The sequence below is a fragment of the Ammodytes marinus genome, assembly GCF_949987685.1.
Source record: "Ammodytes marinus genome assembly, chromosome: 16".
NCBI lineage: Eukaryota > Metazoa > Chordata > Actinopteri > Uranoscopiformes > Ammodytidae > Ammodytes > Ammodytes marinus.
The window spans coordinates 26,222,105-26,250,016 of NC_137220.1; the positions used below are offsets into that span (position 1 = coordinate 26,222,105).

Here is a 27,912-nt window from a genome sequence, read left to right on the forward strand (position 1 = left end):
GGACCATGTTCCGATGTGTTTTGTTATGTTTCCTTTCAAACAGAATATCTATGCGTGTGGTCTCTGGCCGTGTTTGGCTAACACATGCACGCGTCCGCGCACGCACACTCCCATTCAACTTTCCCCCTGTGCAAGAGGTCCCCTTTGCCCTTCCCCCCACCTCTAACCAAACATCGCAGGACAGCAAAAGGGAACTTCAAAGTGGCCGGAGGGGGTACTCCTTTTTTCCTGGCACTTGTCATCATCTAAGGGACTGGCTGCTCCCCTTATTACTCTAATTGCTTCCAACTGCTCCAGGAGGCTTTGATGAAGGGCGCCATGGAGCATGCTGGAAGCACCTGTTGTTGCACAGCAGAGCACAGGTGGGCCTTATTGGTGGTGGCGGCAAGAGGACACGCGGAATAGCACTGCTGCTGTCCATTAGCAATCAAACGACCCAAATCAATTCACAATGACAATCTTATATTAATCTCAGATTTTTAGTGACAGCAACATTTCAGTTATACAGAAAATATAAACACCGACATAACTAAACGTGTAAGTGTAAAGTGGTGAAGTTGTGTGCTTGAAGAAGGGACAGGCAGGAAACACTCTGGCTCCATCTGGTGGCGTCTTTGTGCTTAGAAGTCCAGCAGCTGCATAGGAAAAAGATGAAAAACAAAGCTGGGGATTCATTTTGGAAATTGGAAACTTTTTGGGATATACAAATTGTACATATTTTGCTTCTTTTGCCCAAACAGGATTTTATACAAAAGTAGGAAAATAATAGTAGTTTGAGCCAGTGCAGCAAAGGATTTCAGGACTATCAACTTAACTTTATGTATTTAAAAACTACACATGAAGGGACTAAATCTCTCAGATTAGTTGGACTGGAGCCTGAGCTACATTAACCAAGAAGATGTTGTGTCCAGGTAAAGGCTTTGTAGAAGTATTTGCAGTTATTAAAACAGCAATCAACTAAACTTTAGCAATAATATGAAGACTACTGAATCAAACTGAAGAAGTTTGGTAAATCATCAATATTGTATCAATGATCACATGGAGGGCCGCATGACACTTTTTTTGTTTTGCGTTTCATACTTGAACTTTTTAATGCTGCACTATACCAATACTCATACTTCCCTACTATTTAGTATGCAGACAAAGATTTAGGATGTCCCAATACATGCACTTCAATTGTAGTTTGCTTAAAATACATAAATGCCCCACTAACTCCAATAGCATTTTGTAGTATTCGTCTTTATTCTTGACATTTCTCGACATAGTGAAAAAAAACTTCCTTATCTGATTTTTTCTCTCTCCCGTGGGCCTAAAACTCTTCTGTACATTAGTATGTAGTGTAGTTAAAATAAAAAGTATGTGATTAGGAACGCAGGGTCTATGTCTACTGTTTGACTACCCACCAGCTGAGGCAGGATCTTTTCAAAGTGCTCGATGTCTACTTTGTCACAGTCCTCAGATTCAGCTTGTTTCTGTGATCTCACAGCAGCCTCTGGAAATGAGACAACACATAAGAGGCTCGTCATTTTTCATAATGAAGCAAACCTGTATAGCCTACAACCATTATCCAACAGGACTGCTTACCTTGGACAAATACTTTGAGCATCTCTGCCATGAGAAGCACAGCATCACCACTCACTGTAACAGAAAGATATTCGTTGAGTCGGGGGAATCACGCTAAAAAAAGTGTTGGGGGAAACTCCCTTTCATCAAGACCATATGTATACAACTCACGCTTGGTTTTGTCCTCCTTGAAGAAACCCGACAAGAGTTTGCTTACGGTGTCCTGTAAATGAGAAGAAAAATATGTCAAATTAAAAATACTAGTTATCTCCTGATCTGCATTTGCGTCAGAGCTCACTTGGTTTTCCAGAAAACAAATCACAGCGTTTATCATACAAGTTGCTGATGCGTCGTCCTACGTGTATTCTTGATACCAAACTGCCTTTGGAAAACTGTCAATTTAATGGACTAAATGTGCTTCAGCTAAAGTTCCTAACGTCATCCCATAAAAGTGACCTAAGAAGCATTTTTAAAATCATTATGAACCACTTTAACATTCGGCGTAAAGCCTGTATCCTTAATATACTTGATAACATTAGCTAGATGTTAAGTTGACAGACATAAACAATTCAATAGGCTATGCCCAGTTGGTACGAATGCGAAAGCAAATGAATGCGAATGCGAAAGCAAATGAATGCAAGCCAGCAAAACAGAGAATACATACTTTGCTTTTAATTTGACCATGGAGGGAAAGTATGGTATTAACAGTCATAATTAAAAGGAAATGTATACTCTACCTTTTTGAATACAATTTCTGCGTCCTTCTCCGCCATGTTTTTTAAGCTGTGAGAGAAACTTGCCGCTCTGCGTAGGGATTGGCTATTGATCTGTGACGTCGTTCGCACCGCCCACCATAGTAGACATAAACAAATAGTCCTATTTTAATTGAAAAACACTTTTATTTTGCGATAGTGAGCGAGCCGAGAAGTCATCATTATAGGCATTTTCAAAGTTTTTTTTATTAAAAAAAAATAATAATTTGTACAACATTTATAATTGACTTTGGTGAAATCCTCATCTGGTAGTTTACTATATTTAAATCAGCCTGTATGGTTGGTTTGTTTAACATGATCCTATTATTTACTATCTATGAACATGATTCATCTTTAAAATAAAGAGGCAACATAAGAGGAGAAAAAAATACCAAATAATAATAATAATAATAATAATAATAATAATAATAATAATAATAATAATAATAATAATAATAATAATAATAATAATAATCATTATTATTATTATTATTATTATTATTATTATTATTATTATTATTATTATTATTATTATTATTATTATTATTATTATTATTATTATTATTATTTGCGGCATTGTGCAGATTCTATTGCAGCCTCATTTATAAACTAGGCTACAAATCATGCTGCATTCAGGAACAGTATAGCTCCATACAGTTTGGTCATCTTTAAACACCCCAAAGGTCTTGACAAACATTAAACATAATCAGAATTCAGCTTTATTGAAGTATGAAGTATGTGAATGCATAAAAGTAATGTGACTGTTTCAGAATCAAGCTCAAAGTGGCTTTACTTACAAACAGTTCCCAGAACAATTTACGGGAAGATGGAAATAGACATGTGAAATAAGATAAATGGAGCTGAACAAAGATAGGTTAAAAAAAATAAAAAAATGTTATGCATGTAGCCTGTATATTTATTTATTTATTTATTATTCTTTCGGACAATTCCACACAATACACAATTTTCTCTTGCAAATATTCATACATCATACTTTGTGTTGTCCGAAGGGAGACGGAAGAAGCCAAAGGCTTATCAGGTCCCGCCCCCATTTTCATCAAATTCGGATTCAGATACACAGATTACTGTTACAAAATAAAAATAAAACAAACAAAAAACATTATTTTTTATATATATATAGCTATATATGTATATATATATATATACACACACACATATATATATATATATATATATATATATATATATATATATATATATATATATATATATATATATATATATATATACATATACTTTTTTTTTAAGAATCTGCAGTCCAATACACAGTCAATTTTAATCTAATTGCTTCAGCTTTTAAAATCAGTTCAGCACAGTTCAGTTTTTCTGTGACAATGCCAAGTGTATGAAGTGTGAAGTGGCCTTGTATTTGGCCTGTTCCATTACTAAACTGGTAGTCTAAACACTTCTGCAAAAGTATTCCAAAACAAGTGTGTCTGCTGGCCTGTATTATTTGTTACAACATTGTAATGAAAGTGACATTGACATTGTGCTCAGGTTATTAGTCTGTAATTTTCAATAATTTTTGAAACATAATTTGCTTTGAAATTGCGCAAACTGCAACTCCCTGTGACAACTTCATCAAGTCCATTCCACAGCTTAATACCATTTACAGATATCGAAAAGGATTTAAGTGTGGTCCGTATATTTTTCTCAGTGAATTTACCTTTTCTTCTTAAATCATGCGAAACTTCTCTGTCTTCAAACATTGCTTGTAAACTGTTAGGAAGGCTTTTCTTTGAAGCCTTGTAAATAATTTGTACTGTGTGGTAATTTACCACATCACGTAATTTGAGAATTCTGCCTTCAATAAAAAAGTTATTAGTGTGTGCCCTGTAATTGGCTTGGTAAATAATTCGTATTGCTTTCTTTTGAAGAATCTCCAACGGGTGCAATGTACCTTTGTAAGTGTTTCCCCATATTTCAGCACAGTAATGCAGATGTGGGGAAACTAAACTCCAGTATAATACAAGCAAGGCCTTTTGATTGAAACAAATATATGAAAAGCAACTATAAACAACAAATGCAAGGTAAGCTGAATGGACTAATCAATATCACAGCAACTCACGTTAAAGGTACACTAGCCTAGTTTACAGGGAATGGGGGTTGTTTACTTTTGTAGAGCCTGCAGTTAGTTTACAACACACATTTTCTCTACATGTAATTCTTAATCTTGAATAATTATATCATAATTAATCAAAACTTAATTATTTTGAGGTACCTATTACCAAACTAGAATATGTTTGTTATCAAAACTGTGGGCCCTGATATTGTTAACGACAACATTAAAACAGTATAACAACATCATTAAAACAGAAACTTTTCAGGTATCTTTCTTACTTCAAACATTGATCCAGGGATCTAATGTTCAAAGTTTGTTTATTCAGTTATGAGAATATACTTTATAAAAATGCATTTATATACATGTATTTAAACAGAAAAACAAAAATATGAATCCTTCACAGTGATTTCTACAGGGCGATTAGACTCTGTAAATAAATAAACACACATTTTTTATATTAAAATTAAAGAAAAAAAACGTTTCACAGTATTTGTTCACTCCTCATTCTCGTCATCTAACCACTGACTGAGCATCTTCCAGGATGTAGCCCAGCCCCATTGAACGCCGTGGCCATGTCCACTTCCTCCTCTGAATCCTCATCCGTCTGAAAGACAGATATACAGTCAGCAGTCGCACACGTTTAAAAGTGAAATACTGCAAATCCACATTTCTCTCTACAAGATTTCCATTTTTTATGTCTGTTATGAAAGCAGGCATAAACCAGCCCTGCGTTCCAATCCCCATACCATACACTATGCCAGAAAAAGATTTAGGATGTCCCAATACATGCACGTCAATTGTAGTATGCTGAAAATACACAATTGACCCACTACTCCAATAGCATTTTGGAGTATTCGTCTTTATTCCTGACATTTCTCGAGATAATGAAAATAAATCTTCCTTATCTGATTTTTTTTTCTCATCTGTGGCCCCTTAAACTCCTCTGTACTTTATGTAGTAAAAATAAAGAGTATGTGATTTGGAACACAGGGCAGCTCTGCTCAAACGAGAGAAGGGGAAATACACTGGTGAAAAGACTAGACTCACCTTAGGACAAACAACTCTTCTGACTTCCACATCTTCTCCAATGCAGTGAGGACCGGCCCAATGGGCTCTGTCTGTTTCACCCTCTGTAGAGAACCTCACATAGGCCAGTGATTTCCCCCCAGGAATCTTCTTAATCTAGGATTATCAAATAAAGGACATGTATGTAATGAGGTGATAAATATCCAGGATCTTCATATGTTGTATAAATATATGAAGAAGGGCATTATAAAGCATTGTATTTTCAATCTTTACCTTACACGCTGTGACGGTGCCCCATTCTCTAAAGTAAGCGGCTATATATCCTTCATTTACATTGGGATTCAGCTCTGTAATCATCAATCCATGGTCCTGTGAAATGATAGAAAATCATAAGCATCATATGGCATTTTTTAGCTTAAAAAAAGAGAATGATCCTCCCTTTTAAATAGGCAGAAAGATGTTTTACCAGTTCATAATTTTCAGCCAAAGCAGCCATGTGTTTCTTTGGAAGACAGATGTAAACTCTTTTTTTCGATTCTGTTTTCGTTTCCATTTTTATCTGGAGGGATAAAATTTTGAGTTAGGAGATAGGAAATGTTTAACACTGTGCAGTGCTAAAGACTTGTAAAGTGGTTACAAAACAATGAAACAAAGACAATCTCCAAGAAAAAACAAAAAAACACATCAAAAGTTTGATTTCTTACGTTAATGTGAATGTTTTTTCCATCAGATGAGTGTGCATGTAATCAAGAAAGTTGTTACTTACCAGATGTATTTACCGAGCTGACCTTGTTGTTCCAAACAGACCAAAACCAAAGCACAGAGCAGCCGTCTGTGTAACCCTATATAGCATCCCTTATGTCACAACGTGGAAATCTCCTCCTTTATTTTTCCTGCGAAATCAAGTGACTGGTTCAAAGAAGTTGCCAGACGTCTTCTTCTGTGGAAGAAAGGCTAAAACCAAAGTTTTGCTCTTGAGGAATGATAGACTTTGAACTTCCCGTGAGGCATCAACAGGTCTATCAGGATTTTAAGCTGCAGTCTCAATGAGCCCATTTAAAAAGCTGTCAGGAGTAAAACAATGTATCTTCATGTCATTGTTTGAATTTCTGTATATTGAGCCAGTAAAATAGTCACAATAAGCTTTTTCTTCTGACTCTAAATTGTATAGGGATAGCAATGTTTGAAAGAAAGTGAGGTAAATATACTCCACTTTAATATCTATGCTTTCTATGATTTTTTGAACACACTGTGCATGAAAGTAATTCACTAGAGGTTGACATATGCAAAAGGAGGACCCTACTATCCCCTCTAGTTGACTACTTTGACATCAATGAAGAATTTACAATGTGATAATGTATCACTGTTCAGATTTCTTTATTCTTAGCCTTTATTTTGCATCACTTCATGCTGAAGGGTTTCTTAGGAAACCTGATAGCCCTCTTATCTCTCACAGGAAACATGACACTGAAAATTCCAATTCTAGATAAAATACTGCAACACAAGTATTGTTTATTTAATTTACATTTCCAGCTAAATGAAACAAAAGAAATGCTTGAAGTGTCTTGGCCAATGCTTTTGCTATGTGTTGACTTTGTTAAAAAAACACATCAAGAGGCTACCTCATTCCAACGCAGTAGGTTCAAGCAGATTTCACAACATCACTGTTCAGATTTTTTTTATTATCAGCATTGTGCATCAAATCATGCTGAATGACTTCTCAGGAACAGGATAGCCCTCTTATCTGTCACAGGAAACATCAAATGAAAAATTCTAAATCTAGATAAAATACTGCAACACAAGTGTCTTTTTTATATATTTGACATTTTCAGCTCAATGAAACAAAAGAAATACTTGAAGTGTCTTGGCCAATGCTTATGCTATGTGTTGACTATGTGTTACCACATCAAGAGGGTTCCTCATCCCAATGCAGTACACAGTTTCAAACACATTTATTTGATCTTTTCATACAACAAATTCAAGGTCATTATTCATAAGCATTTCATAGAAAAAACATATACACAGTGATATACAGTAGGAGCTCTATGTAAGGATAAATACCAACAGCTTCATTATAGTGCAAACAAACATGTGTTCAAGTACATTTAAGTCTCACCAAACATTATGCAAATACTTGTAAATGACAGTTAGTGATACTGCTATTGTTCTCATTGTTGCTTGCAGGTTACAAATTCCTGATGACGAAGGCAACCATTTTGATGATGTCGAAACGAAGATGCATGTCATTGACAAGATAACACCACCATTTCTATGGTATGTTGTGAATGTTGTTCTGCCGAAGACAGGGGGGAAATACACACTTTTAACAAGCATTACTGACTTTCCAGAACCCTCACATTCTAGAGATGGTCACTTAAACAGTGAGCAAACAAAGGAGATATGTTGCAACCACAAAGATTGTGTACCGAATTGAGAAAATCCACCTTATCTATGTGGGGAAACCAGGCTATTGTGTTCATAAATGGCTTGCAGTTTGTTGATGAGGAACTTTTTGTCCTTACCCTCCTGTGTAAAAGAGAAAAACACACAATGTCTATCAAGGTTAATATAATTAGGCTACTATAATGATATCATACTGTAGTAATCCCCCCCATAGTTCTGCTGGGTCGCTACACGGCCCCCCCCTCTAATTCCTCGTCCCTGAGGAAGAGCATAGTCCTGAAAGCGACCCGGGAGTCGACGTTCTCTCTGTGGCCTCCTTACTCCACCATCCAACAGAGGAGCTCCTGTTGTTGCAGCCATGTTCCTCGGCACCACAGCTCCAAGCAGCGTCACCTCCTCTCCTGGAGGCACATTCTGTTGCTGTCTCGGTGGGGTCCTCCTGCCGCGAGGTGACCTGGCCCCCACCCTGGGGGGTGTCATGGGGAAGGCGGGCTGCTGATTCCCCCGATATGGTGCCATCCTATCCCTGTGCAGCACGACTGTGCGTCCTCTGGGAGCCAGTTTGACCCTATACACAACCTCGCCAACTCTCTCAACCACATAACAGGGGCCAACCCAGTTGCTGTCCAGCTTGGGGCAACAACCTTTTACCCTCTTAGGTGTATACACCCAGGCGAGGTCCCCAGCCTGGAAGTCCTGCCCCTTAGCGCACATGTCGTAGCATCGCTTTTGGCGAACCCCTGCCTGCTGGGCTTGGTGTCTGGCGAAACTGTGAGCCGTTTCCAGGCATACTCCAGGCCAGCCATGGCATCTGGTGCATCGGGCAGTCGTCCGTAGGCTAGCCCTGGCGGCGTTCTAAGCTCCCTGCCCAACATCAACAATGCAGGAGTACAGCCAGTGGATTCTTGGACCGCACTGCGGCATGCCATGAGGATGAGGGGTAGTTGCAGGTCCCAATCACTCTGATCTGGGGCGGTGGTGAGGGCTAATTGGGCGCCTAGGGTCCGCATGAAGCGCTCCACCAACCCGTCGCTCTGAGGGTGAAGTGGGGTGGTTCTTGTCTTCCGGATGCCCAGTTGGTGACACATTGTGGTGAATACTTGCGATTCAAAATTCCGCCCTTGATCGGAATGGAGCTCCGAGGGGGTTCCAAAGCGGCTGAACATTCCTTGCACCAAGGCTTCGGCCACGGTTGTGGCTTCTTGGTCAGGTAGGGGGTATGCTTCCACCCACTTCGTAAAGTAATCGATGGCGACCAACACATACTTGTTCCCTCTACCGGTACGGGGAAGTGGGCCCAACACATCGACTGCCACCCTGTCCATCGGTGCCCCGACACGTTGCTGCTGTAGAGGTGCACGGGACTGACCTTGGGGGCCTTTACGAGCGGTACAGGAGTCGCAGCGGCGGCAGTAGTCCTCAACATCCCTCCTGCTCTGGCCCCAATAGAATGCCTGCCTTAGCCGTCTCAATGTCTTTGTCACCCCAAAGTGGCCTACTCCGGGGGATCCGTGATGTGCCTCCAGCACTTTGTCCCGGAGGTCCTTTGGCACGACCACCTGCCAGCGTGGCTCCCCAGTGGCTGGCTCACGCCAGCACCTCTTCAGGACTCCTTCCTGCAGCTCCACCCCAGGCCATTGGGACCACAGGCCTCTGACCGTAGCCGACTGGGCCACCACATCTTCCCAGGGCGGCCGGTTTCCTGTTTCCAGCCACCCCATGACCGTTTTAAGGTCAGGGTCCTCAGTTTGCAGTTCAGCCCAACCCTTAACATCATTGGGTAATAGGGCTCGACAGATCACCTCCCCCGTCTGTAGGTTAGCTGCCTCCCGTTCCTCCTCGCGGTTGCAGTGGTGACAGTCTGGGGCACACGGTCGGCGGGAGAGGCTGTCTGCATTTGTGTGACTCTCACCGGCTCTGTGTTGAATGGTGAACTGAAAGGCCTGGAGTTATTCAATCCATCTGGCGACTTGTCCTTCAGGCTCTTTAAAGGACATGAGCCACTTCATGATCAGCATGATCAGTTCGAATGGTGAATGGAAGGCCACAGAGGATGTGCTTGAAATGGTTTACTGCGTCAATCACCGCCAACAGTTCTTTCCGTGTGACACAATAGTTCCTCTCCGGCTTATCCAAGGTACGACTGTGGTAAGCAACAACCCGCTCTCCGTCAGGGGTCAGCTGCGAGAGTACAGCGCCAAGGCCTGTGTTGCTAGCGTCCGTGTTAAGGATAAATGGCAACTCTGTGTTAGGTGCAACCAGAACTGGGTCCTTACATAAGGCTTGTTTCAGCTTGTTGAAGGCTGCATTCTGTTGTGGTCCCCATTCGAAAGGTGTGTCTTTGCGCATTAAGACGAACATGGGGTAGAGAACCCAGACACAAAATGCCTGTAATATGATGCAAGTCCTAAGAAGGATCTCAGTTGGTGGATGTCAGTGGGGGTAGGCCAAACCCTGACGGCTGCTACTTTATCTGGCTCCGTCATGATGCCAGCTCCACTGATCCTGTGGCCCAAGAAGGAGACCTCCTGCCGAAGAAAACTGCACTTCCCCAGGTGAAGCTTCAGGCCTGCATGCTTAATCCGCTCCAGTACCTCCATCAGGCTCTCAAATGCTGAGTCAAAACATGGTCCATGGGCAAGGAGATCATCCAGGTAGACAAGGCAGCGTTCAGGGGGCATATCCACAAGGACCCTTTCCATCAGCCTTTCAAATGTGGCCGGGGCATTGCATAGCCCGAATGGCATGGTGGTGAACTGCCACAAGCCACGTCCCGTGGTGAAGGCGGTCTTGGCTTTGTCTTCTGGGGCCATGGCCACCTGCCAGTACCCACTCTGGAGGTCCAATGAGGAGAACCATGCCGAACCAGCCACGTAATCGAGGGACTCATCTATCCGCGGCAGTGGGTAAGAGTCCTTCACAGTTCTGTCATTCAATGGCCGGTAGTCGACACAAAACCTTGAGCTTCCGTCCTTCTTAGGAGCCATTACGACCGGTGACACCCAAGGGCTGATGGCTCGATAATGCCAGCATCCCTCATCTCTTGTATCATCTGGTCAGCAGCAGCTTGGCGGGCTTTGGGCAATCGTCTAGGCCGCTGGCGGATTGGCTGGGCATCCCCTGTTTTGATAAAGTGCTGGACCAAGTGTGTTTGGCCAACGTTGTTGGGGCCAGTGGCAAAACTGTGTCGATACTCATACAGGAGATTCCATAACCTATCCTGTTGCTCAGAGTTTAGGCCTCCCCGATTCTTCTCCCAGATGCCCCGGACAGTTTCATCGGCTGCTGACTCTTCCCCAGAGCTGGGGATCACACTTGCGGTTCGTACGACAGCATGGGGGTGTAACTGGGCATGTGTGTCTGGTTCTGGGGGTATGAGGTTGTCGTCGGACGGTGGAAGAGGGCTTTCTGCAAAAGGGGCCTCCCAGTGTGTCTCCGCATCCCCGCTCTCACCAACCTCGTTGGCCATTTCAGGGGGGTGGGGATCATTCAGGAAGGGGATGGTCATCCCGTCTTTGAACGTTACTGTACGTGCTTTGAAGTCTAGTGAAATTCCTGCCGCACACAGAAAGTCCATTCCCAATAAACAGTCCTCTTTTATTTCAGCGACCCAGACTGGTTGGCAGGCTGAGTAGGTCTCTATTTCGATTAGAGCCTCCCACCTCCCCAGCATGGGGGCCTTTTCCCCGGTAACTGTGGTGAGTTGAACATCTGTTGTTAGTGTTTGAGTTCCGGCATGCAGGAGGTCTGGATGTAGGAGCGACGCAGTTGAGCCTGTATCCAGCAGGGCTTGGGTCCATCGGCCATTAACCAACACAGGCACTCTACAGCAGTCGGCGGTGGGTGCGTTACGGGGCAGAAGAGCATGGGTGACAGGGTGGTGAAGCGCTTTTGTAACAGATTGTGTGATATTGTCTTTTGGGAGCGAAGGGTGGCTCGGGTCGCTCCCTTTTACACCGAGCCCTGAGCGTTTCCCGGCGCCTGCAGGGCAGAATCAGGCGCTGTGCAAAGGCGCCATATGTGAGCCCTTTGGTGGCATTTCCAGCAGACTTGACTCTGTCGGTCGTCCGGTGACATCGCTTTACGTTCGGAGCCCGTTGGATACGAGGTAGGTCCCGGAGACTGAACGGCTTGGGTCTTAGGCCGTACAGAGACCTGTCTGGTTTGGTAGTCCAAGCCTTCTGTGAATATGTCTTCCACTGCCAATGCTTTATCTAGTGCTGCCTCCAATGTCTGTGGGTCAGCGAGTCGGACTTGCTGGCGCAATGGAAGGGGTAAGAGGCCACGAATGAAGGCTTCCTTAGTTAACACCAAGCGTGTCGCATCATCAAAATCGGGAAATCCCCTTTGTGCGAGGTACCGCAGCTCAGCCGCGAACACCCCTAACTTTTCTCCGGATTCCCGCACTCGATCGTTGAACCTCGGTCGCATCACAACTGCCGGGGTGGTGCTTCCAAAACGCCTCTTCAAGGCCCTGAATATAGCCTGTGGATTCCCTAGGTCGGCTGCGGTCACGTCCAACAGTACTCTTCTTGCTTCCCCTTCCAATGCTGAAACTAACTGAACAGCCCTTTCCGCCGGGGACCAGTTATTGGCGGCCGCTAGCAGCTCAAACTGGGCGTAATAGGTTTCCCAAGATGTGAGGCCATCATAACGTCCCAATTTTATGCGGCTGCCCCTGGGGGTGGGGTCTGGGGCAGGTTTTTGGAGAGTAACCAAGGCAGCAGTAAGTGCGGTAGTCAGGTCACTTTGTTGGTTAGCAGCGGTAGCCATGGAGCTAGACTTGGAATACGGTGCGTTGGCGGGAACGTTAGCATCACTGTCATTAGCAACTGTTGCATAAGCATCGTTAGCTATGACTGTGTAGGTGCCAGTATAGTTGTTGCCCATATTTGCATAGTCAGTGTTGGCTTTACTATCACAAGCATTGTTCCCTGGTTCAGGTGGATTAATAACACAGCCTTGTGATTCTCCCATCATGGACATTATGCTGCCTTTAGAGCCATCAAGGAAATTTCCAAAGGCACGCTCCATTGCAATGCTCATTCTCTGCATGAATTCATCTTCTATCTTAGCTGTAATGTCTTTTTGTAACTCTGGGATAGAACTTGGTTGGCCAACCACTTTACCTTGAGGATATTTCGGTGTGATGACGTCATCGTTGTCCGGTTGGCCGAAGCCCGGGCTGCATGCATGTAGTTTGTTTACCTCTCTCTGAACAGCGAGTGGCTTGGCCGTGGTAACATGGAAGGGGCTTTGAACTGCAACATCGGGGACTTCAGTCAGCAAAGTGGCGAGTGGTGAGTGAGACTTTTTTTCCTTTCTCCTCACAACTTGACTTGCATCAGTTGGTTTCCTCATTGGTGTGTCCGGCGGGGTGTATGGGTTGAAGAGGTCGGGCTTTCGGATTCGTTCAGCCATCTCGTTCCTGCGGTAGCCGCTAGCGGTGGTAGCCCGCGCGTGTAAGGGGCTTGGAAATCCCACTTCTGACACCAGTGTAGCGTTTACGGCCCGACACCGCGGGGGCTAGCTAGCGGAATGACGAGGACACAGAGTAGCTGACGTTTAACCGGAGAACCAGGCTTTATTGTGCCTAGTGTACAGGCTAACCCCGGGGTTGGAGGAGTGCCCAAAACAACAAAAGGGGTTATAGCTAACTGCGGCTGGTAGCGACGTGGCTTATTAGCTAACTGTCGATTTTAGGAGCGTGTCTTCTTCTCTGCCTTATTTCCCGAACTGGCGCCTACTTGGCTCAACTTCCCACTTCTCACGCTGTCCCCGCCCCATAACCCAAACTGGCCTATCAGGCTGAACTAGGGCAACTCCTTCCCCCCACACCTCCCCATCAATCCCCCCCCATAGTTCTGCTGGGTTGCTACAAGTCCATTCGCACTAGTGCGACAGGCTGCTAATGAGGAGAGGCTGTCTTTGAAACACAGAAGAGCGCTGCAAAACACTGCTTAGAGGGCTCTACATTAACACTCTCCAAATGGGGGTAAATGTAGTCTTAGGCAAGTAAGTTATTGAGTCCACCTCCACTTTGGCTGGTGAAAGATGTGTCCTCGGGATCTGTGCTCGAGCAGCGATTCTAGCGTATAAAAACTTCACCAAAGGTAATAACCGGAAGGAGACGGCACATTACCGCAGTTAAGTTAGCGCGTGTGCAAACAGAACGTTTCCTGTGCGCCTTCACGTTAAAAGCCTGTTACTAGCCAAACATGAGTTGACTTTTATTTTGAAGCCGGTATGAACAGGAAATTAGCGCTTCACAGCCCTGCAGTGCTCTAGCTAGAAAGGCAACTCATTCAGCTGCAGAGAAAAGTCAACAGTAGTCTAAAAACAAAGTTTGAAATAAGCCACTGAAGAACAACTCCCAACACATTCACAACAACCTATTTAATTTATCCTAAATTGTACCAATGTATACTTTTTTATTTACAGTTTTTTTCGATTGCTAAACCACAGTGGGCACAACTGTAGCTCAATGTGCAACACTCTAACTACAGTCTGCACTACCAACAGTCATTGGAGCTGAACAGTTCACTTCACCTGCAAAACAGGTTCAGTGCAGCAAACACTATGAACCAGCCTCATTGAGATAACACACACTGTCACTCAGAACCTGCTCAGAGTATAAACACTAGCATCAAACCCCAATACACAAATTACAAACTTTTAATCTTTACAGTTTGAATAATATGAGTTATTTCACACAAATTACATAATAATTTCTTTGATGAAAGGGTGAAATTCTTTCACATGAAATTGTTTATTTTATAACATACCATTTTTTTTAGGAAAACAAAAAGAAATGAAAATCAGAAGTTTGCTTCAATAGATACACATTTTGTATACTTTATTGAAAACATTTCCAAATGTAGTATTTATATGTGTAAATATTCTAAAATTGTAATACAGAAATCAATTCCTGTAATGTTGTCATTTACTGTAAGGATGCAACTCTAAGCTGTTTGTTTGCTGGAAAATTCGTATTACAGATGCAACTTTAGATATTTGCAGATTGGGTTGCACTCTCAACCCTGCCTCTCTCAATGAGAGACCATGATTCACAACAGGGTCTATCAGTGTTGCCCTTACTGTATTTCATCAGACATTACACCTCTATGTCTTCTAGGTCTTCCTCTACACATCCACACTCTCACTGCCACTCTTCTACCTCCAATAACCTGTCTTCCTGGGTCCATTTCCAAAAAAATATATATTTTTGAGCTTTCCCTTTATACTGTATATATGTTCACTAACAAGTCTAAACAAGACATCTTAGTGTTTGAGTTGAAATTGCAATCCGCAGTGTTTGAAAGGGATTCATTCTGTTTTGAATGTGTGGTGTATAGTTGTGGCAGCAGTGTGTTAGCATTTGAAAAAAGTGCTGGAAATCCACAGTGTTGTGCAGGCTGTGGTTAAGCCATGAGATAGCTGATAATTAAAAAATCTGAACAGTGATGTTGTGAAATCTGTTTGAACCTACTGTGTTGGAATGAGGTACCCTCTTGATGTGTTTTTTTCACAAAGTCAACACATAGCAAAAGCATTGGCCAAGACACTTCAAGCATTTCTTTTGTTTCGTTTAGCTGGAAATGTAAATTAAATAAACAATACTTGTGTTGCAGTATTTTATCTAGAATTGGAATTTTCAGTGTCATGTTTCCTGTGAGAGATAAGAGGGCTATCAGGTTTCCTAAGAAACCCTTCAGCATGAAGTGATGCAAAATAAAGGCTAAGAATAAAGAAATCTGAACAGTGATACATTATCACATTGTAAATTCTTCATTGATGTCAAAGTAGTCAACTAGAGGGGATAGTAGGGTCCTCCTTTTGCATATGTCAACCTCTAGTGAATTACTTTCATGCACAGTGTGTTAAAAAAATCATAGAAAGCATAGATATTAAAGTGGAGTATATTTACCTCACTTTCTTTCAAACATTGCTATCCCTATACAATTTAGAGTCAGAAGAAAAAGCTTATTGTGACTATTTTACTGGCTCAATATACAGAAATTCAAACAATGACATGAAGATACATTGTTTTACTCCTGACAGCTTTTTAAATGGGCTCATTGAGACTGCAGCTTAAAATCCTGATAGACCTGTTGATGCCTCACGGGAAGTTCAAAGTCTATCATTCCTCAAGAGCAAAACTTTGGTTTTAGCCTTTCTTCCACAGAAGAAGACGTCTGGCAACTTCTTTGAACCAGTCACTTGATTTCACAGGAAAAATAAAAGGAGGAGGAGATTTCCACGTTGTGACATAAGGGATGCTATATAGGGTTACACAGACGGCTGCTCTGTGCTTTGGTTTTGGTCTGTTTGGAACAACAAGGTCAGCTCGGTAAATACATCTGGTAAGTAACAACTTTCTTGATTGCATGCACACTCGTCTGATGGAAAAAACATTCACATTAACGTAAGAAATCAAACTTTTGATTTGCTTTTTTTGTTTTTTCTTGGAGATTGTCTTTCTTTTATTGTTTTGTGACTTTACAAGTCTTTAGCACTGCACAGTGTTAAACATTTCCTATCTCCTAACTCAACATTTTATCCCTCCAGATAAAAATGGAAACGAAAACAGAATCGAAAAAAAGAGTTTACATCTGTCTTCCAAAGAAACACATGGCTGCTTTGGCTGAAAATTATGAACTGGTAAAACATCTTTCTGCCTATTTAAAGGGAGGATCATTCTCTTTTTTTAAGCTAAAAAATGCCGTATGATGCTTATGATTTTCTATCATTTCACAGGACCATGGATTGATGATTACAGAGCTGAATCCCTATGTAAGTGAAGGATATATAGCCGCTTACTTTAGAGAATGGGGCACCGTCACAGCGTGTAAGGTAAAGATTGAAAATACAATGCTTTATAATGCCCTTCTTCATATATTTATACTAAATATGAAGATCCTGGATATTTATCACCTCATTAAATACATGTCCTTTATTTGTTGATCCTAGATTAAGAAGATTCCTGGGGGGAAATCACTGGCCTATGTGAGGTTCTCTACAGAGGGTGAAACAGACAGAGCCCATTGGGCCGGTCCTCACTGCATTGGAGAAGATGTGGAAGTCAGAAGAGTTGTTTGTCCTAAGGTGAGTCTTTTCACCAGTGTATTTCCCCTTCTCTCGTTTGAGCAGAGCTGCCCTGTGTTCCAAATCACATACTCTTTCTTTTTACTACATAAAGTACAGAGGAGTTTAAGGGGCCACAGATGAGAAAAAAAAATCAGATACGGAAGATTTATTTTCATTATCTCAAGAAATGTCAGGAATAAAGACGAATACTCCAAAATGCTATTGGAGTTAGTGGGTCAATTGTGTATTTTCAGCATACTACAATTGACGTGCATGTATTGGGACATCCTAAATCTTTTTCTGGCATAGTGTATGGTATGGGGATTGGAACGCAGGGCTGGTTTATGCCTGCTTTCATAACAGACATAAAAAATAGAAATCTTGTAGAGAGAAATGTGGATTTGCAGTATTTCACTTTTAAACGTGTGCGACTGCTGACTGTATATCTGTCTTTCAGACGGTTGAGGATTCAGAGGAGGAAGTGGACATGGCCACGGCGTTCAATGGGGCTGGGCTACATCCTGGAAGATGCTCAGTCAGTGGTTAGATGACGAGAATGAGGAGTGAACAAATACTGTGAAACGTTTTTTTTCTTTAATTTTAATATAAAAAATGTGTGTTTATTTATTTACAGATTCTAATCGCCTTGTAGAAATCACTGTGAAGGATTCATATTTTTGTTTTTCTGTTTAAATACATGTATATAAATGCATTTTTATAAAGTATATTCTCATAACTGAATAAACGAACTTTGAACATTAGATCCCTGGAACAATGTTTGAAGTAAGAAAGATACCTGAAAAGTTACTGTTTTAATGATGTTGTTATACTGTTTTAATGTTGTCGTTAACAATATCAGGGCCCACAGTTTTGATAACAAACATATTCTAGTTTGGTAATAGGTAGGGGAGAGTGGCCTAAGTTGTGCAACTTTACACTCAAAGTGACTTTAAAGTAAGGCCTTGACAGTAAAGTCTCCAACTCAAATATGTACATATATTTCAGGGTGTTGTGCATCCCTGGCAATACAAACTTTGGATCTGGAATAAACTGTTGAAGAAATATAGCTTTCGGAAAAAAAGTTGTCTTGATGCACAACTTGCCCCCGGTGTGGTGTAAGTTGTGCGGTTGGAGAGAATACCATGGGGTGAATTGTGCCATTGATATATATCTCATAAACTGTAATGCAAGACAAATCCATTAGACAATCACTTATTTAAGGTGTATTTAAAGTAAATAAAGTAAATAGTTGACAAAGATTTAAGGACAATTTTCTTAAACAAGGCCTAGCAGATCTAATGGTTTTACCTGAAAAGCTCACAATGACAAAGTCACCATCATCATCTTTCTGGCCATCTGAACTCTCATCAGTGGTGTCGTTAAGTGGAATTGAGATGTCACTCTCTTCTGAGCTACTGTAGACAATCACTTTCTTTTGGTGACCAGCGTATACAGCCATGCCACTGGCACAACTCTCAGAAATGTACTTTGCACTAGTTGCTCCGTGCTTGTGGAACCAACTGCCACCTGACAAATGGGGCAAGGGTTGGCGGTTCGATTCCCGTTCTGCCACCAGTGTCATGGTTGTTGTGTCCTTGGGCAAGACACTTCACCCACCTTGCCTCGTGTGAATGTGTATGACTGCTGTATGTTTGAGGTGGTGGTCGGAGGGGCCGTAGGCGCTGAATGGCAGCCACGCTTCCGTCAGTCTGCCCCAGGGCAGCTGTGGCTACTATGGTAGTTTACCACCACCAGTATGACTGTGTGTGAATGAATGGAACCTGGAACCCTGTAAAGCGTCTTTGAGTGCCTTGAAAAGCGCTATATAAATCCAATCCATTATTATTATTATTATTATTATTATTATTAAATGTGATTCCCCTACATTTCTGCCTTTAAATCAAGGCTCAAAACCCATATGTACACCCTGGTGTTTCCTCCTCATTAACTATCTTACCTCTGCACTACTATCTGTGTTTATGTGGATGTATGGGCTTTACGTCTTTTATTTTGGTTATTGTTATTTTACCTTCATTGTTTACCTACTGAATGCACTATGTACAGCACTTTGGACAGTGCAAACTGTCATACATGTGCTTTTATAAATACATTTTACTTACTTACTTATAACTCACCCAGGCCCTTTGGCACAAATCACCCCAATCCCAGAAATTTGGATAATAAGCATGATGCAGCAATTCAGGGCTGACATCGTGCTAACTGTATAAACTCAAAATGTAGCATACCAAAGCACTAAAACATGTGTCAAATGTTTTCAAACTTGTCTATAATTGTTCAGACACAATAATCAAAAAACCTTGATCATGGAAATTTTACTTTGAAAGGCAAAACACAGTTTTTTGAGCTTAAATGTGCTTATATCTTATTCCTTGTGTCTCCCTTCTTTACAGGATGAGTCAAATGGATGGCTCTTCTTAAATATGTGGTCACATTTCCAATTTCTTCCACGGTTTTCTAGAAACAAGGGGTGGCACAACTTCCAAAATGCACAACTTAGGCCACTCTCCCCTACCTCAAAATAATTAAGTTTTGATTATTTTTTTTTTTATTCTTCCAGACAATTACACACAATACACAATTTTCTCTTTGCATATTCATACATATTACTTTGTGTTATTGTCCGAAGGGTGGCAGAAGAAGCCAAAGGCTTATCAGGTCCCGCCCCCACTGCCATAAGATTCAGATACACATACACAGCTAATGATACAGTTAAAACATTTTTTTTAGTTTTTTTTTTAAAGATGCAGTCAATTTTAGGTCTCCTTATTCATTGCCAGTGTACAACAGACATGCTTTCCATTTTCCTCTCTGCCTGTGACAATGCAGATAGTGATATGGCCTTGTCCATTTCTTCTCTGGTAGTCTAAACACATCTGCAAAAGTATTCAAAACAGTCAGTAGTCTGTCTGCTGACCTCAGCTGCAGTCCCATAACATGCAGTGTATTTACAAATGTTTCAGTCAGTGAATGAGTTTTTTTTCAAGTAAATCAATGTTTGTATCCCCACAGATAAATATCTTCTTTTGATTTGCCTTTGAAAGTAATTCTCCCACGTATTCTATAAAGTCTTACATTTTTCAATCGGGTGTTCTGTACACACAGCTGATAATTAACATTTATCTTTAATTTGAATTTCAATAGTCACACATTCCATTAGGTTATCAATTGCAGAGCACATTGTATTTACGATTTCAAACCTTATATTTTGACACAAACCAGTTTAAATCCCTTTAGTTCAAAGTCCATGTTTTTGCCTTCTTTAATCCATGTTTCTGACACTGCAATGATGTTGAACTGGTTGGAGAATTTCTGTAGATATTCCTTAATTTGTGAAAAGTTTGTGTAGAGACTTCTGCTATTAAAAATGAAAGATGGACAATTTCCCATTAGTTTGAAAGCATCTGATGAATTAATCCTCAGTATGGTAATGACAGTCCCTTTTTCCGATAGTGTAGAAGTGATTGTCTGGGTCAATGATTAGCTAATAATGATTAGCTAATAACTCCAGACTTTCATGATCATTTATCCAAGCGGATGTTTTGCTCATTCTCGCTGCTTGGGTTGATCAGATCCTCGTCCCTCTTCTTCTCCATTCCCGGCAGCTGCATACGACCAGAGGTGGGTCGTAACGCGCTACATTTACTCCGTTACAAATACTTGAGTAACTTTTTGAATAAATTGTAATTTTAGGAGTAGTTTTATTGCAACATACTTTTACTTTTACTTGAGTAAATAGTTGAAGAAAGAACGGTACTTTTACGCCGATCCATTTGGCTACGTGACGGTCGTTACCTTATTTTTTTATATATTTTATTTATTACATGCAAGATCTATTTCTCTCATGATTTCTCTCCCCGGGCGGGGACGTCTTCAGCCAACATCTCTATCACGTGACTATTTCAACCAATAAAAAACACATTACAAAAGCTTGCCAATCAAATGCAGCCACTTCAGACAAGTGTTGTCATGTTGTCATTGGGCTCAACCATGGGCTCAACAATGTCCGCGGACTTTTTTAAAGGCTCCGGTTCCGCACCGATGTTGTGTCCGTGGCCGTGCCATGTAGGTTAAACGCATATTTTACCGACTATCTAGGTGAGTCGAGAAAATGGAAGAAATATACAAACCTGGCCTCAAATACAAACTCACACACTCGCAAGCTCTCAATCACACTAACTCACAAAATAACAATCACACACTCACAATCGCATTGACACTGTTCTTCTTTGACACATGTCCTGTTCTCCCTATAGCCTACTCACTTTGCATGCCCCAGTCTGGCTGTGTGAGAGTCTGAGAGTGGTCTCTTTGTTCAGCCACTCTGTAGTTTCATACGTTAAGTGAGTGTGCCAGCAGGTTTTGATGTGTAACAAAGTTTAATTTTGTGTGTTTTATATTTTTGGGGCTAAACACAACCTAGATAATTTTCTCAGGGCCAGTGACATATTGTAGGAATTAGTTTTAAAATGTGTATGTGCAAAACAATTGCAACAGTGTTATAAGTGTATTGGTTTTAATTAATATAATTTTGGACAGGCCTAATTTATTATCATTTTATTTGAAGGGTGATGTATTTAATTTGGCAGATAATTAATTTATTATTGTTTGAGTTCAAGGGTTATTCATTTGATTTTTAAATACCTTATTTATTGTTTTATTTAAAATGATGTTATTTAACATATCTTTATTTGAACATTGCTGTTTTATATTATGTTCGTGTCTATTATGTACCGTTTGTGTTGCTCTGTATATTTCAAAAATAAATCCGGAGTAATTCAGTAAGCCTACTTGTACTCTTGAGTACTTGAGTAGTCTTTTCACTGCATACTTTTTTACTCTTACTCGAGTACTTCTACTTCTACTTGAGTAATTATAATCTTAAAGTAACTTACTTTTACTTGAGTAAATGTTTTGGCTACTCTGCCCACCTCTGGATACGACCTTGGTTTAATAACCATACCCAGTGGCGCAAAAGTGGGTATGCGCTATATGTGGCGCATAGGGGCGCCGCACTAGAGGGGCGCCAAAGCGATCGGGGGGAAATTATTTGGAGTCGGCATTTTTCTGTATTTAACAGTGTTTGTGTAAATGATATGATCAATAACAGAGGCACGTCACTGATAAGGCGTCCCCCGCTCCTTCGCCTCCTCCTCCCCATACTATAGGCGCTCCAGTGCGCGCCCCCTCGAGCACGCGCTGGAGCGCGAGAGCTTTCATTTGAATCGTGTTGTCATTTGGTGACAGGGACCTACAGATGGAGAGGCAGAAAAGAAAGCTCTCGGGGCACAAAACAGAAAACGGGAAGATTGAGAAGGAGAAAGATTGCGGGGATGATAAAAAGCTTTTGTTTTATATGGCCGATTGTATTGATTAATGCACACTGATTATCGGCCGCGACTCGCGGATTGTCACTGCAGATCTACGTGTCACCTCAAGTTTTTGACTATATCTGTTTTCACAGTTTTTGAATGGTAGTGTAGTGATTTAATTAGCCTATAGCAGGTCAGCGCCAAAACAACACACTCACCTGTTTCCCACTATTATCATATTTTGCACCATTCCAGCGCACGACTGAGTTGTGTGTGTGTGTGTGTGTGTGTGTGTGTCTGTGTGTGAGAGTGTGTGTGTGTGTGTGTGTGTGTGTGTGTGTGTGTGTGTGTGTGTGTGTGTGTGTGTGTGTGTGTGTGTGTGTGTGTGTGTGTGTGTGTGTGTGTGTGAGTGTGAGAGAGTGAGTGAGTGTGAGAGAGAGAGAGGGAGTGAGGTCTCCTTAGAGGCAATGTGCCAGACTCACAATTTCAGTTGATTAAAATGTATAAATAACTTAACATGAAAAGACTGAGGTTAAGTTTGTCTTAGTTTCTGTTTCCAATTCACTGAACAAGATGATGGATTCGCTTGGATGCATCTCAGTCTAAAGAGATTTGTTAAGGTCCTGATCAGACAGTGATAAGATTCCCAGGCAGTGTAAACTAGAACAATAGGTTTTTTTTTGGAGCTATGTGTGACGACAAAAAAAATTTTCTGACGAAATGTTTTCTGCGGGTGAGCTGCAGGGCTTATGTACATGTATAGTGTTTGAAGTATGTTGCGCAATGCTAAGTATAATGTACAAGGCTAAGGAAGGGTGGGGGGGGGGGGGGGCACCACAAAGCATCACAATTCAGAATCCCCCAAAGCATTACAATTCAGGATCGGTTTGAATAGTGTGTAAGTTACACATACAGTATTACAGGAAGCATGAAGAACAATACCTTTTAAAGAAGCTTTTCTTTTTTTTGTCAGGAAAGAGTGATTTTAAAAATCTGTGTGGAAAATGGCTCTGGAATGTAACATCTCACACTAGAGGAAACAAGCAACTATAAAGCAATGGCACATTTCTGCCTACTCCATTACTGTTATGAAAAGCATCCCGGACACCCACTGGATCAACCTGCAAAGCAGCATCCGGGTGCCACAGACATACAAGAGGGTTGGAATCTTTTACATGCAGAGGGTGGATGGGGGCTCCGCTTGAAAGCATCTATAGATACTGTACCTGCCTGCCTGACTGAGAGAGAGAGAGAGAGAGAGAGAGAGAGAGAGAGAGAGAGAGAGAGAGAGGAGAGAGAGAGAGAGAGAGAATAGTACATAATAGTTTATTGTAAGGGAATTTGGTGCGATAGATTGGTGTCTCTAAGTTTTTTTGTCTTATTTAATGCCTTTTCTCTCTCATTCACTTGAAAAAAAAAGTTTTATCAACAAGGTTTTTCCAATTTAACCATTTTTCTGAACAGTTTTTTAAACGTTTTTCTTAGTAAATACCTACACACGTTGTATGGGTAACGTCAAGAAGGTTGGCTGACTAACTTGTTTGGCTCATTTTGCTATTCATTTGAACTGAAATAAAAGTTTTCTTTGTCTTTAATTCTCTTCACCAGAATTCACCAAATTGCCCATTTTATATGTTCAAATCACAAAACATTCTGGGGGGGAAAACCCCAGACCCCCCTACAGGGGTTTGTTTTCGGATATGTCACCTTTTTCATGTCTTATGAGTTTGCATGCCTGACACTAGTGAGGCCACAAAAACCTAAATGCCCAGTATGGTTTTAATTTTTGCTGACCAACCTGTTCTTCACTGTGTCCTTTACTTTTGGGGAAATCAGTGCATGGCAGACATGACATGGTTGAGCCGATCACCTGCTCTAATATGTAATTTAAAATGGATGTCTGTAATTCGGGGGTGCGGGGCGCCTGCTAAGTGTCTGCATACCCCCCAGAAAGTGGGTAGTTGCGCCCCTGACCATACCAGTCAGGATCACATATCTGTTTTTTGCTTGTTGTTCTTGGTCATCAATTTTATCTCCAAGTTCTTTCAAGAGCTGATCTTTCTTCACATTGACAGCATGAAGCTCCTTCAATTCGATCATCAGTGGCTTCAGACCAGCAGCAATTTTTTCTTCAATTTTTGCATCAAAACGCCCCATCCATTCTTCAGCTGCACCAAATCAGCCTGCAGCTGTGCCAGCTCAGACTCCCTCTCACTTTTCACTTCTCTCATCAAGTCTGCCAACTGTTTTTTCATTTCTACCGCATATCCTTTGTCTTCATCCTTCTCCTGCTTATGAATGTTTTTTTTGTTTTCTGGACATCTCCAGAGATTTTTCAGGCAGTGAATCTGTGTTCTCCGCTGCTCTCGGTAAATAGGTCTTACCCCCACAGCAAGCTCAACTCAACTTATGATATAATTATTCAAGATTAAGAAAATGTGTGTTGTAAACTAACTGCAGGCTCTGCAAAAGTAAACAACCCTCATTCCCTGTAAACTGCATATAGGCTAGTGTACCTTTAACGTGAGTTGCTGTGATATTGATTAGTCCATTCAGCTTAGCTTGCATTTGTTGTTTATAGTTGCTGTTCATATACAGGCATCACATTTTGTTTTTAACCTATCTTTGTTCAGCTCCATTTATCTTATTTCACATGTCTATTTCCATCTTCCTGTAAATTGTTCTGGGAACTGTTTGTAAGTATAGCCACTTTGAGCTTGATTCTGAAACAGTCACATTACTTTTATGCATTCACATACTTCATACTTCAATAAAGCTGAATTCTGATTATGTTTAATGTTTGTCAAGACCTTTGGGGTGTTTAAAGATGACCAAACTGTATGGAGCTATACTGTTCCTGAATGCAGCATGATTTGTAGCCTAGTTTATAAATGAGGCTGCAATAGAGTCTGCACAATGCTGCAAAAAAATTAAATATAATAATAATAATAATAATAATAATAATAATAATAATAATAATAATAATAATAATAATAATAATATCAATAATAATATCAATAATTATAATATGGTATTTTTTCTCCTCTTATGTTGCCTCTTTATTTTAAAGATGAATCATGTTCATAGATAGTAAATAATAAGATCATGTTAAACAAACCAACCATATAGGCTGATTTAAATATAGTAAACCAAAGTCAATTATACATTTTCAGATTAAATCTAGCATTTTTGCTAAAATCTGGCATTTTTACAGCTGTAAATGTTACAGCTGTTCATGAATATGCACTGTCCCTAAATAAACAAAACAAACAAACAATGTAGTACAAATTATTATTTATTTTTAATAAAAAAAACTTTGAAAATGCCTATAATGATGACTTCTCGGCTCGCTCACTATCGCAAAACAAAAGTGTTTTTAAATTAAAATAGGACTATTTGTTTACGTCTACTATGGTGGGCGGTGCGAACGATGTCACAGATCAATAGCCAATCCCTACGCAGAGCGGCAAGTTTCTCTCACAGCTTAAAAAACATGGCGGAGAAGGACGCAGAAATTGTATTCAAAAAGGTAGAGTATACATTTCCTTTTAATTATGACTGTTAATACCATACTTTCCCTCTGTGGTCAAATTAAAAGCCAAGTATTTATTCTCTGTTTTGCTGAATTGCATTCATTTGCTTTCGCATTCGTACCAACTGGGCATATTGAATTGTTTATGTCTGTCAACTTAACATCTAGCTAATGTTATCAAGTATATTAAGGATTAGGGCCCGACCGATATTGATTTTGGAGTGCTGATGCCGATTATTTTCAGAGAAAAATTACGATTACGATTGAATCAGCCGATTAAAAAAATTAAAAAAAAACATCAGCATCTCAGACTCAATAAACTAATTCAAAAGTCAACTCAAAAGTCACCTCTTTAAGGAAGCATAATGACACCTGACTCCACTTCAAACCTTATTTTAATTTTTTCTGTATTTTGTTTTCTTTTTCTACATGTATGATTCTCTATGATGTAAAGTGTCTTTGAATTACCTCCAAAAAAGCACCATATAAATTCTATCAATTATTATTATTATTAACAGTCAAGCGATGACCAATGCCTCTGCTATTGGTGTCAGGGGGAACTGTCAAGTGTAAATTAATCCAATGTATTACAACACACCTGCTGCTGCTGTAAATAGGCTATAGCATTGAAGCTATTCAATTAGGCTACCTCCAGGGCAGAAATACATTTCACACATGATTGCTTGAAAAAAAAATAAAATATGCAAAAATCGGCCGGGCCCTAATGACTATATCATAATTAATCAAAACTTAATTATTTTGAGGTACCTATTACCAAACTAGAAAATGTTTGTTATCAAAACTGTGGGCCCTGATATTGTTAACGACAACATTAAAACAGTATAACAACATCATTAAAACAGTAACTTTTCAGGTATCTTTCTTACTTCAAACATTGTTCCAGGGATCTAATGTTCAAAGTTTGTTTATTCAGTTATGAGAATATACTTTATAAAAATGCATTTATATACATGTATTTAAACAGAAAAACAAAAATATGAATCCTTCACAGTGATTTCTACAAGGCGATTAGACTCTGTAAATAAATAAACACACATTTTTTATATTAAAATGAAAGAAAAAAAAATGTTTCACAGTATTTGTTCACTCCTCATTCTCGTCATCTAACCACTGAGCATCTTCCAGGATGTAGCCCAGCCCCATTGAACGCCGTGGTCGAGGTTTGGCTATAGCCATGTCCACTTCCTCCTCTGAATCCTCATCCGTCTGAAAAACGTTTAAAAGTGAAATACTGCAAATCCACATTTCTCTCTAGATTTCTATTTGTTATGTCTGTTATGAAAGCAGGCATAAACCAGCCCTGCGTTCCAATCCCCATACCATACACTATGCCAGAAAAAGATTTAGGATGTCCCAATACATGCACGTCAATTGTAGTATGCTGAAAATACACAATTGACCCACTAACTATTCGTCTTTATTCCTGACATTTCTCGAGAGAATGAAAATAAATCTTCCTTATCTGATTTTTTTTTTCTCATCTGTGGCCCCTTAAACTCCTCTGTACTTTATTATGTAATGTAGTAAAAAGAAAGAGTATGTGATTTGGAACACATGGGCAGCTCTGCTCAAACGAGATAAGGGGAAATACACTGGTGAAAAGACTAGACTCACCTTAGGACAAACAACTCTTCTGACTTCCACATCTTCTCCAATGCAGTGAAGACCGGCCCAATGGGCTCTGTCTGTTTCATCCTCTGTAGAGAACCTCATATAGGCCAGTGATTTCCCCCCAGGAATCTTCTTAATCTAGGATCAACAAATAAAGGACATGTATTTAATGAGGTGATAAATATCCAGGATCTTCATATTTTGTATAAATATATGAAGAAGGGCATTATAAAGCATTGTATTTTCAATCTTTACCTTACACGCTGTGACGGTGCCCCATTCTCTAAAGTAAGCGGCTATATATCCTTCACTTACATAGGGATTCAGCTCTGTAATCATCAATCCATGGTCCTGTGAAATGATAGAAAATCATAAGCATCATATGGCATTTTTTAGCTTAAAAAAAAAGAGAATGATCCTCCCTTTTAAATAGGCAGAAAGATGTTTTACCAGTTCATAATTTTCAGCCAAAGCAGCCATGTGTTTCTTTGGAAGACAGATGTA

General features: G+C 40.5%; 2 protein-coding genes across 2 annotated transcripts; both read right to left on the bottom strand.

Annotated features, from left to right (window-relative positions):
* Positions 1-368: 368 nt before the first annotated feature.
* On the bottom strand, positions 369-2,336 carry cenpx (centromere protein X; the record flags this gene model as incomplete). The annotated part of the gene is made up of 5 exons (XM_080043566.1): positions 369-635; positions 1,404-1,492; positions 1,585-1,638; positions 1,735-1,786; positions 2,301-2,336. The coding sequence occupies 5 exons, from the start codon at positions 2,334-2,336 to the stop codon at positions 621-623; spliced, it is 246 nt and encodes an 81-aa protein (XP_079899692.1). The 3' UTR covers positions 369-620.
* Positions 2,337-4,904: 2,568 nt separating this feature from the next.
* LOC307262626 (uncharacterized protein) lies at positions 4,905-5,977 on the bottom strand (the record flags this gene model as incomplete). Its single annotated transcript, XM_080043575.1, has 4 exons — positions 4,905-5,002; positions 5,446-5,580; positions 5,698-5,793; positions 5,891-5,977. The coding sequence occupies 4 exons, from the start codon at positions 5,975-5,977 to the stop codon at positions 4,913-4,915; spliced, it is 408 nt and encodes a 135-aa protein (XP_079899701.1). The 3' UTR covers positions 4,905-4,912.
* Between the last annotated feature and the right edge of the window lie 21,935 nt (positions 5,978-27,912).